Below are 16,234 nucleotides of genomic sequence, written 5' to 3'. Positions count from 1 at the left end.
CTTGTAAATCACAAATGAGAGAAGTTCCAGCTGTCTTTTCCAAACCCAGCTGGGAAGGCAAAGAAGAGTCTGGTGCCAGAGGTGGATCAGTGCAGGGTATAAAAGTGAGGGGAGACTGATGTAAGGGGGCAGTCGGGACTGGAGACACCGGAGATCAAGCTCAGGGCATCCAGCGGGCTGACCTGGTGTCAGTTACTGTGGACACGCAGGACTTGCATCTTTACTCTGATGTGGTAGAGCACAGAGGATCTGCTCAAATTATATTTCTTATGTTAAAGTTGCTAATAATAATTGAATATTTAAGGTGGAGATAGACAGAGTTTTGAAAGATAAGGGAGTGAAGGGTTATGGGGAGCGGGCAGGGAAGTGGAGTTGAGGCCAGGATCAGATCAGCCATGATCTTATTGAATGGCAGAGCGGACTCGAGGGGCCAGATGGCCTACTCCTGCTCCTATTTCTTGTGTTCTAACACTAGACTCTCGATCCTTAATAAGACAAGGAATTAGCTAGAATCTTACAACCCTAAATCTCTCTGCTCCTCTACTCCATTAAAAGTTTTACCATTTAATGTACATTTCCTCTCTTTTTCTTCCTCCCAAAATCTATCACAGCATATTTCTCTGCATTAAATTTCATTTCACATTTACATGCTCCAATTACTAACCTGTGTATTGACAATGAAGGCACTTAAAGTCGGCTTCAGTTGGCCATGGGTCCTTTTTGGCATTAACTGGAGATTTTGATCATATGCCCCATATACCTAAGCCCAGATCATTTCTCTACATCGAGCAGAGCAATGGTCCCAACACTGACCCTGGGAGACTCCACTGTTTACGCCCTCCAATTCTGACGGGATTGGACAGGTTCGATGCAGGAAGAATGTTCCCGATGTTGGGGAAGTCCAGAACCAGGGTTCACAGTCTAAGGATAAGGGGTAAGCCATTTAGCACCGAGATGAGGAGAAACTTCTTCACTGAGAATTGTGAACCTGTGGAATTCTCTACCACAGAAAGTTGTTGAGACCAATTCGTTAGATACATTAAAAAGGGAGTTAGATGTGGCCCTTACAGCTAAAGGGATGGAGGGATATGGAGAGAAAGCAGGAATGGGGTACTGAAGTTGCATCATCAGCCATGATCATATTGAATGGTGGTGCAGGCTCAAAGGGCTGAATGGCCTACTCCTGCACCTACTTTCTATGTTTCTATGAAGAACCTCCATTAACCGCTACTCTTTTCTGCCCTAAATCCAACTTCCTATCCAGCTGTCCCACTCCCTTTAATACTCTGAGCCTTAATTTGATCAACAAGCCTCCTGTCCGGCACCTTATCAAACACCTTTTGACAATCCATCTACACAACATCCCCTGCATTTCCTGAAACCCTGCTGTCTGTCCTGAATGAATACATTTCACAAATAAATGTTGGAATGTTTGCTCCGCACCACAGCATTTCATCTGTTTAAAGCCACAACAGAAAGATCCCGTTTTCTCAAGATAAATCAACTTTAAAAATGATGCAGTGTTTCAGCCAATGTGGGAGATCCGGGCTCAGCCCCGCCCACTGAGTGGCACAAGCCCTGCCCCTCACACTGATTGGTTGGAGGACCATCTGACGACTAGCTCCGGCCCCGCCCCGCTCTTCCTAACCCCTGGGGGGGGTTTCCACACACCGAGTGCGGGCCCAGGCCCGAGAGACAAACTCCGCATTATCCGCCTCCCCACAACTACCCGCCAGTTTCAGACACAAACCCCGAGACAACCAGTAAATGCCGGGAAATCCCCATCGAGTCAGGGAGCGTCTGTAAATGGAGGAGAAATGGGGACTGGTCAGGGAGCGTCTGTAAATGGAGGAGAAATGGGGACTGGTCAGGGAGTGTCTGTAAATGGAGGAGAAATTACTATTTTTAGTTAACAAATGTATCAGTGATTTTAATGGGACTCTTCCCGTGTCCCAGCTCCTGTAAATACTGGCTGTAAAGGGACCGGATTCTCAGGAGTCTCCACACTACTGGCTGCTTGTGTGTCAGTGATCTCCCATCACATTAATGTGCTTCTGCTGTGTGTGTTTAATAAAGTGCCAGGTGCACTTCACAAAAAGTGGGGAATCAGTGAGTGTGGGACTGAACCCAGCCAGAGTCAGCACCTTCAGGGGAGGGGAACCAGTGAGTGTAGAACTGAACCCAGCCAGAGTCAGCACCTTCAGGGGAGGGGAACCAGTGAGTGTCGAACTGAACCCAGCCAGAGTCAGCACCTTCAGGGGAGGGGAACCAGTGAGTGTAGAACTGAACCCAGCCAGAGTCAGCACCTTCAGGGGAGGGGAACCAGTGAGTGTCGAACTGAACCCAGCCAGAGTCAGCACCTTCAGGGGAGGGGAACCAGTGAGTGTAGAACTGAACCCAGCCAGAGTCAGCACCTTCAGGGGAGGAAAGGGAGGGGAACCAAAAATTGAGGAGCACGCCCTTCAGGTAACTATACAAGGACTGCAACCTCTCACATTGAATATATACATGGGCCATGGACTCTTCTAGGCTGCAAAAAACAAACCCAGCCTTGGAATCTGGAAGGGTGTTAAGAACGGCTCTCTTGCTGCTGAAACCCTCATTCTTGCCTTTGTTACTTCTAGACTTGACTACTCCAACTCACTCTTGGCTGGCCTCCCACATTCTACACTACGTAAACTTGAGGTCAGCCAAAACTCAGCAGCCCATGTCCTAACTCGCACCAAGTCACGATCACCCACCACCCCTGTGCTTTCTGACCTACACTGGCTCCTGGTTAAACAAGGCCTTGATTTCAAAATTCTCATCCTTGTTTACAAATCGCTCCATGGCCTTGCCCCTCCCTGTCTTTTTCAGCCTCACAACCCCACAAGACCTCTGCACTCCTCAAATTCTGCCCTCTTGAACATCCCTCATTGTAACTGCTCAACCATTGGTGGCCGTGCCTTCAGCTGTTTGGGCCCTAAGCTCTGGAACTCCCTCCCTAAACCTCTCCACCTCTCTGCCTTTCTTTCCTTCTTTAAGATGCTCCTTAAGACCTATCTCTTTAACAAAGCTTTTGGTCATCTGCCTTAATTTCTTTTATGGCTCAGTGTCAAATGTATCTGTTGTGTCTTGTTACACTGCTGTGAAGCTCCTTGGGCTGTTTTACTATGTTAGAGCCGCCCTATAAATAAAAGTTATTAATAATAATAAAAACTGTTGTACACGACTGCTCCGTGCAACACTCTCCACCCCAGATCCCCAATGGTGCAGGGAATGACCCCTGCATAGAGAGCCCTCCATTGGGGACCCCAGCCTCCGCTGGACAGTAAGATGACCCACCATTGCGACTGAGACTGAGCAATGAACAAAATTCATCAATCAATGTCACAGAAACCCGAGTGCCCGGGTTCTCAGCCCTGGGGCCAAGTACGCTGGCCACCACTTTTCCATCACTAACTCACACCTTAGACCCGGCCCAGTCTGGCTCAGTCACTAAATGCTTTCTAACTGGGATTCTAACTCTGATGGAAAGCTATGAGGCCTCATTTTATTGTGACCCCTATCAGAGAGGCTTTTAATGGCTTTAATAAACTGGCAATAAGATTTTTATTTTAAAAATTGGAACGTGGTGAAAAACGCCACGAGCGCTGCCACAAAACTGACTGAGAAATCAGCGCCCCTGCCACAGGACTCAATATCCACCCCCTCCACCTCTGGTGCACTGTGTCTGCAGTATGTACCCTCTTACAAAATGACCATGGTCAGGTCGTGTGGAGTCAAAGGTCAGGTAACAGAATGGATGGAAATATGGCAACAAACTGCCCTCAACTTCAACAAATGATTTCTGTTTTGCAGCCATCTTTCCATCCATTCTGCTGCCTGGCCCTTCACTCCACACGGCCTGACTTGGTCATCTTGTAGATCTCACATACTGTTGTGGATAGCAAGCTGGTTACAAAACAGGAAACAGAGTAGGGATTAAGAGTAGCTACTCGGAGACTGCCAATAGGCGGGAGATGGTGTTCCACAGGGATCGGTGCTGGGACCACTGTTCTGGCAATAGGTGGGAGGTGGTGTTCCACAGGGATCGGTGCTGGGACCACTGTTCTGGCAATAAGTGGGAGATGGTGTTCCACAGGGATCGGTGCTGGGACCACTGTTCTGGCAATAGGTGGGAGGTAGTGTTCCACAGGGATCGGTGCTGGGACCACTGTTCTGGCAATAGGTGGGAGGTGGTGTTCCACAGGGATCGGTGCTGAGAGCACAGTTCTGGCAATAGGTGGGCACTGGCGTTCCACAGAGATCGGTGCTGGGAACATTGTTGTTCACCATTTACATAAAGGATTTGGACTCGGGAATCAGAAGTACAATTTCCACATTTTTAGATGACACAAATTGGAAAGTAGATTTAATACTGAGGAAGACTGTGACAAAATGCAAGACATTAATAAGTTTCAGAATGCGTGTGTAATTGGGAAATGAATTTCAGTACAGATCAGTGAGAGGTGGTGTGTTTTGGTAGGAAGAATAAGGAGGCCACATTCTATTTGGAAAATAGGAGTCTAAATGGGGCAGAGGAGCAAAGGGATCGAGGGGTACAGATACACAAATCACTGAAAGTAGCGACGCGGGTTAATACGGCCATTTAAAACAGCAAACAAGTACTGGGGTTCATTTCTAAAGGAGCCTTCTGTTCCGTGCCCAGGAGCTCTGAACCATGGAAGAGAGCGGCTGGGACTCATTTCTTACACACCTCAAGATTAACCCGCACGGTGACTTTGTGGTCAGTGCAGAGAGACGAGGAAAACCAAAGTGCCGTTTTCCCCTCTTAGTGTGGCCCTGAAGAATTGTGTCCAGGCTGAGGTTCTGTTCCCGCTGTACGATCCTCTGTCAGAATGAACATGGTTCAGTCCTGCTTGTAATTAAGAGCAGCAAAAACAGCAGAATCCATCCCCTGCAGTCACTTGTGAATCCGCTGGTGTGCCAGCAGGCTGGATGAACGAGTAAATCCCTTCCCACACTCAGAGCAGGTGAACGGCCTCTCCCCAGTGTGAACTCGCTGGTGTGTCAGCAGGTTGCATGACTGAGTGAATTCCTTCCCACACACGGAGCAGGTGAATGGCCTCTCCCCAGTGTGAACTCGTTGGTGTCTCAGAAAGTCGGATGACTGAGTGAATCTTTTCCCACACACTGAGCAGGTGAACGGTCTCTCCCCACTGTGAACATGTTGATGGCAGCTCAGTTCCCCGGAACTTTTATAGCATTTCCTGCAGTCCGGGCATTTAAAAGGTCTCTCCCCAGTGTGAACTCGTTGGTGTATCAGAAGGTTGCTTGACTGAGTGAATCTTTTCCCACACACGGAGCAGGTGAACGGCCTCTCCCCAGTGTGAGTACGCTGGTGTACAGTGAGTTCAGATGATCGACTGAACCCAGTCCCGCAGTGAGAGCACCTGAACGGTCTCTCCCCACTGTGAACACGTTGATGGCAGCTCAGTTCCCCAGAACTTTTATAGCTCTTCCCACAGTCCGGGCATTTAAAAGGTCTCTCATCAGAGTGAACTCGCTGATGATTCAGCAGGCTAGATGACGAAGTGAATCCCTTCCCACACACGGAGCAGGTGAACGGTCTCTCCCCAGTGTGAACTCGCTGGTGATTCAGAAGGTCGGATGACTGAGTAAATCCCTTCCCACACACGGAGCAGGTGAACAGCCTCTCCCCAGTGTGAACTCGCTGGTGATTCAGAAGGTCGGATGACTGAGTAAATCCCTTCCCACACTCGGAGCAGGTGAACGGCCTCTCCCCAGTGTGATTGCGCTTGTGCCTTGATAGGCCAGAGATTCGGCTGAAGCCACGTCCACACACACAACACGTGTACACTTTCTCCCCACCGTCTACGGTGCTTTTTGCTTCCATATTGAGAGGCCGATGATATTCAGGTCCCGATGAATCGAGTGACTGTCAGATCTTGATGCAGTGTGCGATCTGAGCTTCCCGTCTGCAAATCCGCCCCTTCTAATACCCTGTAAAATTAATTTAAAACAGGAAAAAGGGAGTGAGAGAGAGAACCCACAAAGAGGCAGGTTAGAAAATTGAACAATGAATCTGCTAATTTGTGGGGCCGGCACTCGAACTGGTTCACTAATGTCTGACTCTGGCTGGGTTCAGTTCTACACTCACTGGTTCCCCTCTCTCTCCTTCTCCATCCTACAGCCCAGTCATTGATAATCCCCTTCCCCACCCTACAGCCCAATCATTGATAATCCCCTTCCCCACCCTACAGCCCAATCATTGATAATCCCCTTCCCCACCCTACAGCCCAATCATTGATAATCCCCTTCCCCATCCTACAGCCCAATCATTGATAATCCCCTTCCCCATCCTACAGCCCAATCATTGATAATCCCCTTCCTCACCCTACAGCCCAATCATTGATAATCCCCTTCCCCACCCTGCAGCCCAGTCATTGATAATCCCCTTCCCCACCCTACAGCCCAATCATTGATAATCCCCTTCCCCACCCTACAGCCCAATCATTGATAATTCCCTTCCCCATCCTACAGCCCAATCATTGATAATCCCCTTACCCACCCCACTACCCAAAACACGGTAACAACATCCCCCCCAGTGCCCAAAACACAGTAACACACACACACACCCCCCATGTGCCCAATGTCCGTGTGTGAACCTCGACAGTGAGTGTCGACAGCTATTATTAGGAGCATAGGAACAGGAATAGGCCATTCAGCCCTTTGAGCCTGTTCCGCCATTCAATTAGATCAGTATTTTAACTCCGTCTACCTGCCTTGGTTCCATCGCCATTAATACCCTTGCCTAAGGAAATCTATCTATCTCAGTTTTGGAATTTTCAATTGGCCCCCAGCCTCCGTTTTATGGGGAACAGAGTTCCGGATTTCCACTAGGCTTTAAGAGCATAAGAAATAGGAGCAGGAGTGGGTTAAACAGCCCCTCGAGCCTGCTCCACCATTCAATAAGATCATGGCTGACGGGATGGCAGGACTGACATATGAAGAAAGACTGGATTGACTGGGCTTATATTCACTGGAATTTAGAAGAATGAGGGGGGATCTCATAGAAACATATAAAATTCTGACGGGACTGGACAGGTCAAATGCAGGAAGAATGTTCCCGATGTTGGGGAAGTCCAGAACCAGGGTTCACAGTCTAAGGATAAGGGGTAAGCCTATAGGACCGAGATGAGGAGAAACTTCTTCACTCAGAGAATTGTGAACCTGTGGAATTCTCCACCACAGAAAGTTGTTGAGGCCAGTTCGTTAGATATATTCAAAAGGGAGTTAGATGTGGCTCTTACAGCTAAAGGGATTGAGGGTTATGGAGAGAAAGCAGGAATGGGATACTGAAGTTGCATGATCAGCCATGATCATATTGAATGGTGGTGCAGACTCAAAGGGCCGAATGGCGACTCCTGCACCTACTTTCTATGTTTCTACCTCAGCTCCACTTTCCCGCACTATCCGCGTATCCCTTGATTTCTTTACTGTACAAACATCTATCGATCTCAGCCCTGAATATACTCAACGACTGAGCATCCACAGCTCTTTGGGGCAGAGAATTCCAAAGATTTACAACCCTTTGAGTGAAGACATTTCTCCTCATCTCAGTCCTAAATGGCCGTCCGTTATCCTGAGACTGTGACTCCTAGTTCCAGACTCTCCAACAAAGAGAAACAGCCAATCACCATTTGTGTAAGGAAGTGCTTCCTGACATCACCCTGAACGGCCTGGCTCTGATTTTAAAGTTGTGACCCTTGTTGTAGACTCCCTCACCAGAGGAAATCGTTTCTCTCCATCCACCCTATCTTTAATCTTAAACACCTCAATTAGATCATCCTTTAATCTTCTATATTTCTCATAATTTACAAACGTCATCACTAAGTACAGGACCATGGAATCACTGAAGTTTACAGTAGTGAAGGAGGCCATTCAGCCCATCGTGTCTGTGCCGGCTGACAAAGAGCTATCCAGCCTAATCCCACTTTTCAGCTCTTGGTCCATGGCCTTGTCGGTCACGGCACTTCAAGTGCATATCCAAGTTTGTTTTAAATGCTATGAGGGTTTCTGCCTCTACCACCCTTTCAGGCAGCGAGTTCCAGACCCCCACCACCCTCTGGGTGAAGAGATTTCCCCTCTAAACCTCCTACCACTTTAAATCTATGCCCCCTGTTTGTTGACCCTCTGCTAAGGGGAATAGGTCCTTCCTATCCACTCTATCCAGGCCCCTCATAATTTAATACACCTCAATTAGGTCTCCCCTCTCAACCTCCTCCCTTCCAAAAAAACCCCAGCCTATCCAATCTTTCCTCATAGCTAAAATTCTCCAGTCCATGCAACATCCTCCGAAGCACTTATCGTTTTGAAAATTATTGCGTGGAGAGACCTATAAAAAGGCCCAGCCTCCGTGAGTCGTCGGGAGTTCGTGGTGCGTCAGCCAGAGGCTCAGGAGGTGCAAGGAGAGGCCTATAAAAAGGCCCAGCATCCGTGAGTCGTCGGGAGTTCGTGGTGCATCAGCCAGAGGCTCAGGAGGTGCAAGGAGAGGCCTATAAAAAGGCCCAGCATCCGTGAGTCGTCGGGAGTTCGTGGTGCGTCAGCCAGAGGCTCAGGAGGTGCGTGGGGAGGCCTATAAAAAGGCCCAGCATCCGTGAGTCGTCGGGAGTTCGTGGTGCGTCAGCCAGAGGCTCGGGAGGTGCAAGGAGAGGCCTATAAAAAGGCCCAGCATCCGTGAGTCGTCGGGAGTTCGTGGTGCGTCAGCCAGAGGCTCAGGAGGTGCGTGGGGAGGCCTATAAAAAGGCCCAGCATCCGTGAGTCGTCGGGAGTTCGTGGTGCATTGGTGAGAGGCTCGGGAGGTGCGTGGGGAGGCCTATAAAAAGGTCCAGCGTCCGTGAGTCGTCGGGAGTTCGTGGTGCGTCAGCCAGAGGCTCGGGAGGTGCGTGGGGAGGCGGAGCTTGTGCAGCTACAGGGAGGCAAAAAAGTAGAAAGAAATCGAAAGGTGATGTCACAGCAAAGGGGGTAAGTGATTGGCTGGTGATTGGCAAGAAGTTTTTCTTTTTCTTTCTTTATCAGTAAGTAACCTTTTAACATTGTTGTTGCTCAATTAAGTTAATCTAAGGGTTAAATCATGGCAGGAGAGCTCGGACACGTGTTATGCTCCTCCTGTACTATGTGGGAACTCGGACGCTTCCGGTGTCCCTGACGACTACTCGTGCGGGAAGTGCATCTGCCTGCAGCTCCTGATGGACCGCATTGCGGCACTGGAGCTGCGGGTGGATGAACTCTGGAGCATCCACGATGCTGAGAATGACGTGAATAGCACGTTTAGCGAGTTGGTCACACCGCAGGTAAAGGGTATACAGCCAGCTCGCGAACGGGTGACCAACAGAAAGAGCAGTGCAAGGAAGGTAGTGCAGGGGTACCATGCGGTCATCCCCCTGCAAAACAGATACACCACTTTGGGTGCTGTTGAGGGGGATGACTCATCAAGGGAAGGCAAGTTCACGGCACTGTGGCTGGCTCTGTTGCACAGGAGCGCAGGAAAAAGAGTGGGAGAGCGATAGTGATAGGGGATTCAATTGTAAGGGGAATAGATAGGCGTTTCTGCAGCCGCAACCGAGACTCCAGGATGGTATGTTGCCTCCCTGGTGCAAGGGTCAAGGATGTCTCGGAGCGGGTGCAGGACTTTCTGAAAAGGGAGGGTGAACAGCCAGTTGTCGTGGTGCATATAGGTACCAACGATATAGGTAAAAAACGGGATGAGGTCCTACGAGACAAATTTAGGGAGCTAGGAGCTAAATTAAAAAGTAGGACCTCAAAAGTAGTAATCTCAGGATTGCTACCAGTGCCACGTGCTAGTCAGAGTAGAAATTGCAGGATAGCTTAGATGAATACATGGCTTGATGAGTGAAGGGAGGGATTCAAATTTCTGGGACATTGGAACCAGTTCTGGGGGGAGGTGGGACCAGTACAAACCGGACAGTCTGTACCTGGCAGGACCGGAACCAATGTCCTAGGGGGAGTGTTTGCTAGTGCTGTTGGGGAGGAGTTAAACTAATATGGCAGGGGGATGGGAACCTATGCAGGGAGACAGAGGAAAATAAAAGGGAGACAGAGGCAAAAGATAGAAAGGAGAATAGTAAGAATAGTAAAAGTGGAGGGCAGAGAAATCCAAGGCAAAAAACAAAAGGGTCACATTCAGCAAAATTCTAAAGGGGCAATGTGTGTTAAAAAGACAAGCCTGAAGGCTCTGTGCCTCAATGCGAGGAGTATTCGGAATAAGGTGGACGAATTAACTGTGCAGATAGCAGTTAATGGATATGATGTAATTGGCTTCACAGAGACATGGCTCCAGGGTGACCAAGGCTGGGAACTCAACATCCAGGATTATTCAACATTTAGGAAGGATAGACAGAAAGGAAAAGGAGGCAGGGTGGCGTTGTTGGTTAAAGAGGAAATTAATGCAATAGTAAGGAATGACATTAGCTTGGATGATGTGGAATCGGTATGGGTGGAGCTACGGAATACCAAAGGGCACAAAACGCTGGTGGGAGTTGTGTACAGGCCACGAACTATAAGTAGTGAGGTTGGCGACAGCATCAAACAAGAAATAAGGGATGTGTGCAATTAAGATACAGCAGTTATCATGGGCGACTTTAATTTAGATATAGATTGGGCTAACCAAACTGGTAGCAATGTGGTGGAGGAGGATTTCCTGGAGTGTACTAGGGATAGTTTTCTTGACCAATATGTCAAGGAACCAACTCGAGAGCTGGCCATCCTAGACTGGGTGATTTGTAATGAGAAGGGACTAATTAGCAATCTTGTTGTGCGAGGCCTCTTGGGGAAGAGTGACCATAATATGGTAAAATTCTTTATTAAGATGGAGAGTGACACAGTTAATTCAGAAACTAGGGTCCTGAACTTAAGGAAAGCTAACTTCGACGGCATGAGGCGTGAATTGGCTAGAATAGACTGGCAAATGATACTTAAAGGGTTGACGGTGGATAGGCAATGGCAAACAGTTATAGATACATGGATGAACTTCAACGGTTGTACATCCCTGTCTGGAGTAAAAATAAAACAGGGAAGGAGGCTCAACCTTGGCTAACAAGGGAAATTATGGATAGTATTAGATCCAAGGAAGAGACATATAAATTGGCCAGAAAAAGCAGCAAACCTGAGGACTGGGAGAAATTTAGAATTCAGCAGAGGAGGACAAAGGGTTTAATTAGGAGTGGGACAATAGAGTACGAGAGGAAGCTTGCCGGGAACATAAAAACTGACTGCAAAAGCTTCTATAGATATGTGAAGAGAAAAAGATTAGTGAAGACAAACGTAGGTCCCTTGCAGTCGGACTCAGGTGAATTTATAATGGGGAACAAAGAAATGGCAGACCAACTGAACAAATACTTTGGTTCTGTCTTCACAAAGGAAGACAAAAATAACCTTCCGGATGTACTAGGGGACCAAGGGTCTAGTGAGAAGGAGGAACTGAAGGATATCCTTATTAGGCGGGAAATTGTGTTGGGGAAATTGATGGGATTGAAGGCCGATAAATCCCCGGGGTCTGATTGTCTGCATCCCAGAGTACTTAAGGAAGTGGCCCTAGAAATAGTGGACGTATTGGTAATTATTTTCCAACAGTCTATCGACTCTGGATCAGTTCCTATGGACTGGAGGGTAGCTAATGTAACACCACTTTTTAAAAAAGGAGGGAGAGAGAAAACAGGTAATTATAGACCGGTTGACTGACATCAGTAGTGGGGAAAATGTTGGAATCAATTGTTAAAGATGAAATGGCAGCGCATTTGGAAAGCAGTGACAGGATCGGTCCAAGTCAGCATGGATTTATGAAAGGGAAATCATGCTTGACAAATCTTCTGTAATTTTTTGAGGATGTAACGAGTAGAGTGGACAAGAGAGAACCAGTGGATGTGATGTATTTGGACTTTCAAAAGGCCTTTGACAAGGTCCCACATAAGAGATTGATGTGCAAAATCAAAGCACATGGTATTGGGGGTAATGTACTGACGGGGATAGAGAATTGGTTGGCAGACAGGAAGCAGAGAGTCGGGATAAACGGGTCCTTTTCGGAATGGGAGCCAGTGACTAGTGGAGTGCCGCAGGGCTCAGTGCTGGGACCCCAGCTCTTTACAATATACATACATTTTTTGGATGAAGGAATTGAGTGTAATATCTCCATATTTTCAGATGACACTAAACTGGGTGGTGGTGTGAGCTGTGAGGAGGATGCCAAGAGGCTGCAGGGTGATTTGGACCGGTTAGGTGAGTGGGCAAATGCATAGCAGATGCAGTATAATGTGGATAAATGTGAGGTTATTCACTTTGGTGGCAAAAACACAAAGGCAGAATATTATCTGAATTGCAGCAGATTAGGAAAAGGGGAAGTGCAACGAGACCTGGGTGTCATGGTTCATCAGTCATTGAAAGTTGGCATGCAGCTACAGCAGGCGGTAAAGAAGGCAAATGGCATGTTGGCATGTTGGCCTTCATAGCTTGGGGATTTGAGTATAGGAGCAGGGAGGCCTTACTGCAATTGTACAGGGCCTTGGTGAGGTCTCACCTGGAATATTGTGTACAGTTTTGGTCTCCTAATCTGAGTAAGGACGTTCTTGCTATTGAGGGAGTACAGCGAAGGTCCACCAGACTGATTCCAGGGATGGCTAGATTGACACATGAGGAGAGACTGGATCAACTCAGACTTTATACACTGGAGTTTAGAAGGATGCGAGGGGATCTCATAGAAATATATAAGATTCTGACGGGACGCGACAGGTTAGATGCAGGAAGAATGTTCCCGATGTTGGGGAAGTCCAGAACCAGGGGATACAGTCTCAGGCTACAGGATAGGCCATTTAGGGCTGAGATGAGGAGAAACTTCTTAACTGAGAGAGTTGTTAACCTGTGGAATTCCCTGCCGCAGAGAGTTGTTGATGCCAGTTCATTAGATATATTCAAGAGGGAGTTAGATATGGCCCTTACAGCTAAAGGGATCAAGGGGTGTGGAGAGAAAGCAGGAAAGGGGTACTGAGGTGAATGATCAGTCCTGATCTTACTGAATGGTGGTGCAGGCTCGAAGGGCCGAATGGCCGACTCTTGCACCTATTTCCTATGTTATTATTGATGAACTTTTCAAAGTGTGTTGCCCAGAATTGAGCCCAACCCTCAATATCTGAGGTCTAACTAGTGACTGATAAAGGTTGACCATAATGAGCTTGTTGTTGTGCTCTATACTGCTATTAATGCTTTAACAGATTGATCAGCTGATCCTGCCCCTCACAGATTTGTGGTCACCTTTAAATTGGACCATTTGGTTTAGAATGCCTCCCATTTTTCTCCTGCTTCCAGAATGCATTAAATGGGGTGTCCCTGGGAGCCCGCGGGCGGGCGGGACAACCCCGGGCTCAGCCTCTGGCCTGTTATTGGGCCCTGGGCCCTGGGCCCTACACCAGGTGTTTATGTCACTCACCAGCCCCACTCGCGGCTCCAATTCCTGCCCCGCGCCGACAACCCACCGTCTCGTGTCCCGCATCATCCGGGTTCCACCAACTGTCGCCACCGCCGCCCGCGCATGCTCAGTGCTGGAGATCCGGGCTCAGCCCCGCCCACTGGGGGGGGATGGTGGCCGCAAGCCCCGCCCCTCGCACACTCCGATTGCTTGGAGGACAAACCGCCCGCTCGGTCCTCCAGCCCCGCCCGCTCGGTCCTCCAGCCCCGCCCCCTGCTCATCCTATTGGACCGGAGCCGCCGTCAATCACCCGTGCAGCGTGAGCTGAGCATGCGCGGTGGGGCGGCTGTGTCTGAGGCAGCGGCTGAGAGATGGGCGGAGGGAGGGAGCGGGTTAATAAACCCCGGGGGGCCGCGGGCTTCACACACACCGAGTGTCCCGCCCGAGAGACAATACTCAGCATTATCCGCCTCACAAACACCCGCTGTGGGCCTTCGGCCTTCGGCCTTTCCCCGAGCGGGGGGGCAGCTGCGGGGCTTTTTCCCGGTGATAGGCCCTTTTTGGGGGGACAGAATGTTGTGTCGGATCTAGAATTGTCTGTTCTGTATCTCTATCCTGTATTTAAAGTAACAATGTTTGTAAGCACCATTTATTTGCAGGGTATTAGAAGGGGAGGATCTGCAGCTGGGAAACTCAATCCAAACATCGCCTCAAGATTTGACAGATTCCCGGATTGATCAGGATCACCTTCTCATCAGCCTTTGTAAAAACAGCAATCACAGCGGGGAGAAACAGGACACATGTTGTGTGTGTGGATACACCTTCAACCAATCGTTCAGTCTGTGAGACCCGTGCACCCACCTGACTCAACACTGTAAATGTGGGCACAGTGGGAATGGATGGTGTTGTACATGGAAAGTGATTCAGTCGCTCATCTCACCAACAGACATTCGAGGAGTTAGATAACAGACTTTCTCCTGTGAATATAGAGCTGGGTTATTGGGCCGTGACGTGTTTACTTATTCATCTTGTTGACTCGAAATCTTTGCCAATTATTTGATGTGATTGGTTTACATGTGCATCTTTTTAAAAATATGTTTGCTGAGTGGATTCAAATACAAATTGAAACCAGGTTTGCAGGCGTGATGCTCCATTCACATATCGAAGGTGAGAGAGATGCTGTGGGGCACACGCTAAGTCCAGTATCTGAAGGTGATTAACAGACTGGGTTTTATGTTTAGTGATCCTGGGCGTGTTATCAACACCTTCCCTGGATACCAAGGCTAGATCAACTCTGGAAGGTATGGGAAACTGGGACTTGCCCCTGAGAGTAACCGAAGGTATAAGAACTAAAATAATCCAGAGTTAGAAAGGAGAAAAGGCCCAAAATGGAGCAGTCAGCAACAGGATGTCAATTAGTCTCTTCTTATTTTGGATTCATCAAATATCGACACACTCTGTTATTTGAAAAACAAAATATTAAAATCCAGCCCAGTTATAGGGGTTATTAACATCAGCAGAAACAATCCCCAACTGACAGAATGAACACGATTCAGTTAAGATGTGATTAACAGCAGCAATAACAGAATAATCCAATCCCTGCAGTCACATGTGAACTCGCTGGTGTCTCAGCAGGTCAGATGATGTCATGAAACTCTTTTTGGAGTTCACCTGCAAAACATAAAACATTAAACGGTGCCACCCGACCTGGGTGACACTCCAGACATTTAATAGGCCCTTTTTTTTTTCCACCATTTGTTTTTTTTTGTGTTTTTCTTTTTTTGGGTTTTTTTTTTGGGCACTAAAATCACAATTTTCCCCACTGCCCCCTATAAAAGGGAAGGGGGACACTAAAAGCACCGGCAATTAAAACAAATTAAACTTAAAAACGTAAAATCAAATTAAAATTTGGTTGCCGGGCGTGATGATGCACTCCAGTCCCTCCGGTGCCCACCTCTCGCGGAAGGCCGCGAGCGTACCGGTGGACACCGCGTGCTCCATCTCCAAGGACACCCTGGACCGGATGTAAGAGCAGAAGAGAGGCAGGCAGTCAGGTTGAACGACCCCCTCGACCGCCCGCTGCCTGGACCGGCTGATGGCACCCTTGGCCGTGCCCAGGAGCAGTCCTACGAGGAGGCCTTCGGACCTACCCGCTCCCCTCCGCACAGGGTGCCCAAAGATCAGGAGAGTGGGACTGAAGTGCAGCCAGAATTTCAGGAGCAGCCCCTTCAAATAATGGAACAGGGGCTGCAACCTCGTGCACTCAATAAAAACATGGAACACGGACTCCTCCAGACCGCAGAAATTGCAGGCGGCCTGGGAGTCCGTGAACCGGCTTAAAAATTTGTTGCACGGCACTGCTCCGTGCACCACCCTCCAGGCCAAGTCCCCGATGAATAGTGGGAGGACCCCTGCGTAGAGTGCCCTCCATCGGGGACCCCCGCCTCCTCCGGACGGCAAGATGGTACGCCATGGCGTGTCCGGACGGCCGGCGAGGATGGCAAAGTTGAGGGTGTGCAGGAGCAGCCCGTACAGGAAACCCCTCCGCGCGGAACTGAAAGGCACGGAGGGGATTTCCCCGAGGCGGCTCAAGTTGTGAGGCGCCGGCTCCGGGGTTTGGCGCCGATGAGGAATTCTCAGATGATGTCATGAAACTCTTTTGAGTTTACCTGCAAAAACATAAACATTAAAACCATGCCACCCGACCTGGGTGACACAGCAGACATTTTCAAGGCCCCTTTTTTTTTAAAT

The 16,234-nt window shown here is 48.8% G+C and overlaps 2 protein-coding genes across 2 annotated transcripts in view; one reads left to right on the top strand and one right to left on the bottom strand.

Annotated features, from left to right (window-relative positions):
* The window catches only part of LOC139247647 (zinc finger protein 585A-like), a 75,504-nt gene extending 61,859 nt beyond the window's left edge, over nucleotides 1–13,645 (bottom strand). Inside the window, exons 1-2 of the mRNA XM_070871744.1 lie at nucleotides 13,505–13,645; nucleotides 4,956–6,006 (exon numbers count right to left, since the gene is read on the bottom strand). Coding sequence (XP_070727845.1) covers nucleotides 4,956–5,899 — 944 coding nt within the window. The 5' untranslated portion in view covers nucleotides 5,900–6,006; nucleotides 13,505–13,645. The remainder of the gene's footprint in view (nucleotides 1–4,955; nucleotides 6,007–13,504) is intronic.
* Nucleotides 1–14,611, top strand: part of LOC139247642 (zinc finger protein 664-like) — a 334,128-nt gene extending 319,517 nt beyond the window's left edge. Inside the window, exon 3 of the transcript XR_011590941.1 lies at nucleotides 14,143–14,611. The gene's annotated coding sequence lies outside the window, so the exon portion shown is untranslated. The remainder of the gene's footprint in view (nucleotides 1–14,142) is intronic.
* Nucleotides 14,612–16,234: the final 1,623 nt, after the last annotated feature.

This window comes from Pristiophorus japonicus, unplaced genomic scaffold (assembly GCF_044704955.1).
Source record: "Pristiophorus japonicus isolate sPriJap1 unplaced genomic scaffold, sPriJap1.hap1 HAP1_SCAFFOLD_278, whole genome shotgun sequence".
NCBI classification, from domain to species: Eukaryota; Metazoa; Chordata; class Chondrichthyes; family Pristiophoridae; genus Pristiophorus; species Pristiophorus japonicus.
Note: the sequence above shows the minus strand (reverse complement) of the source record. Positions and strands in the feature narration are given on the sequence as shown.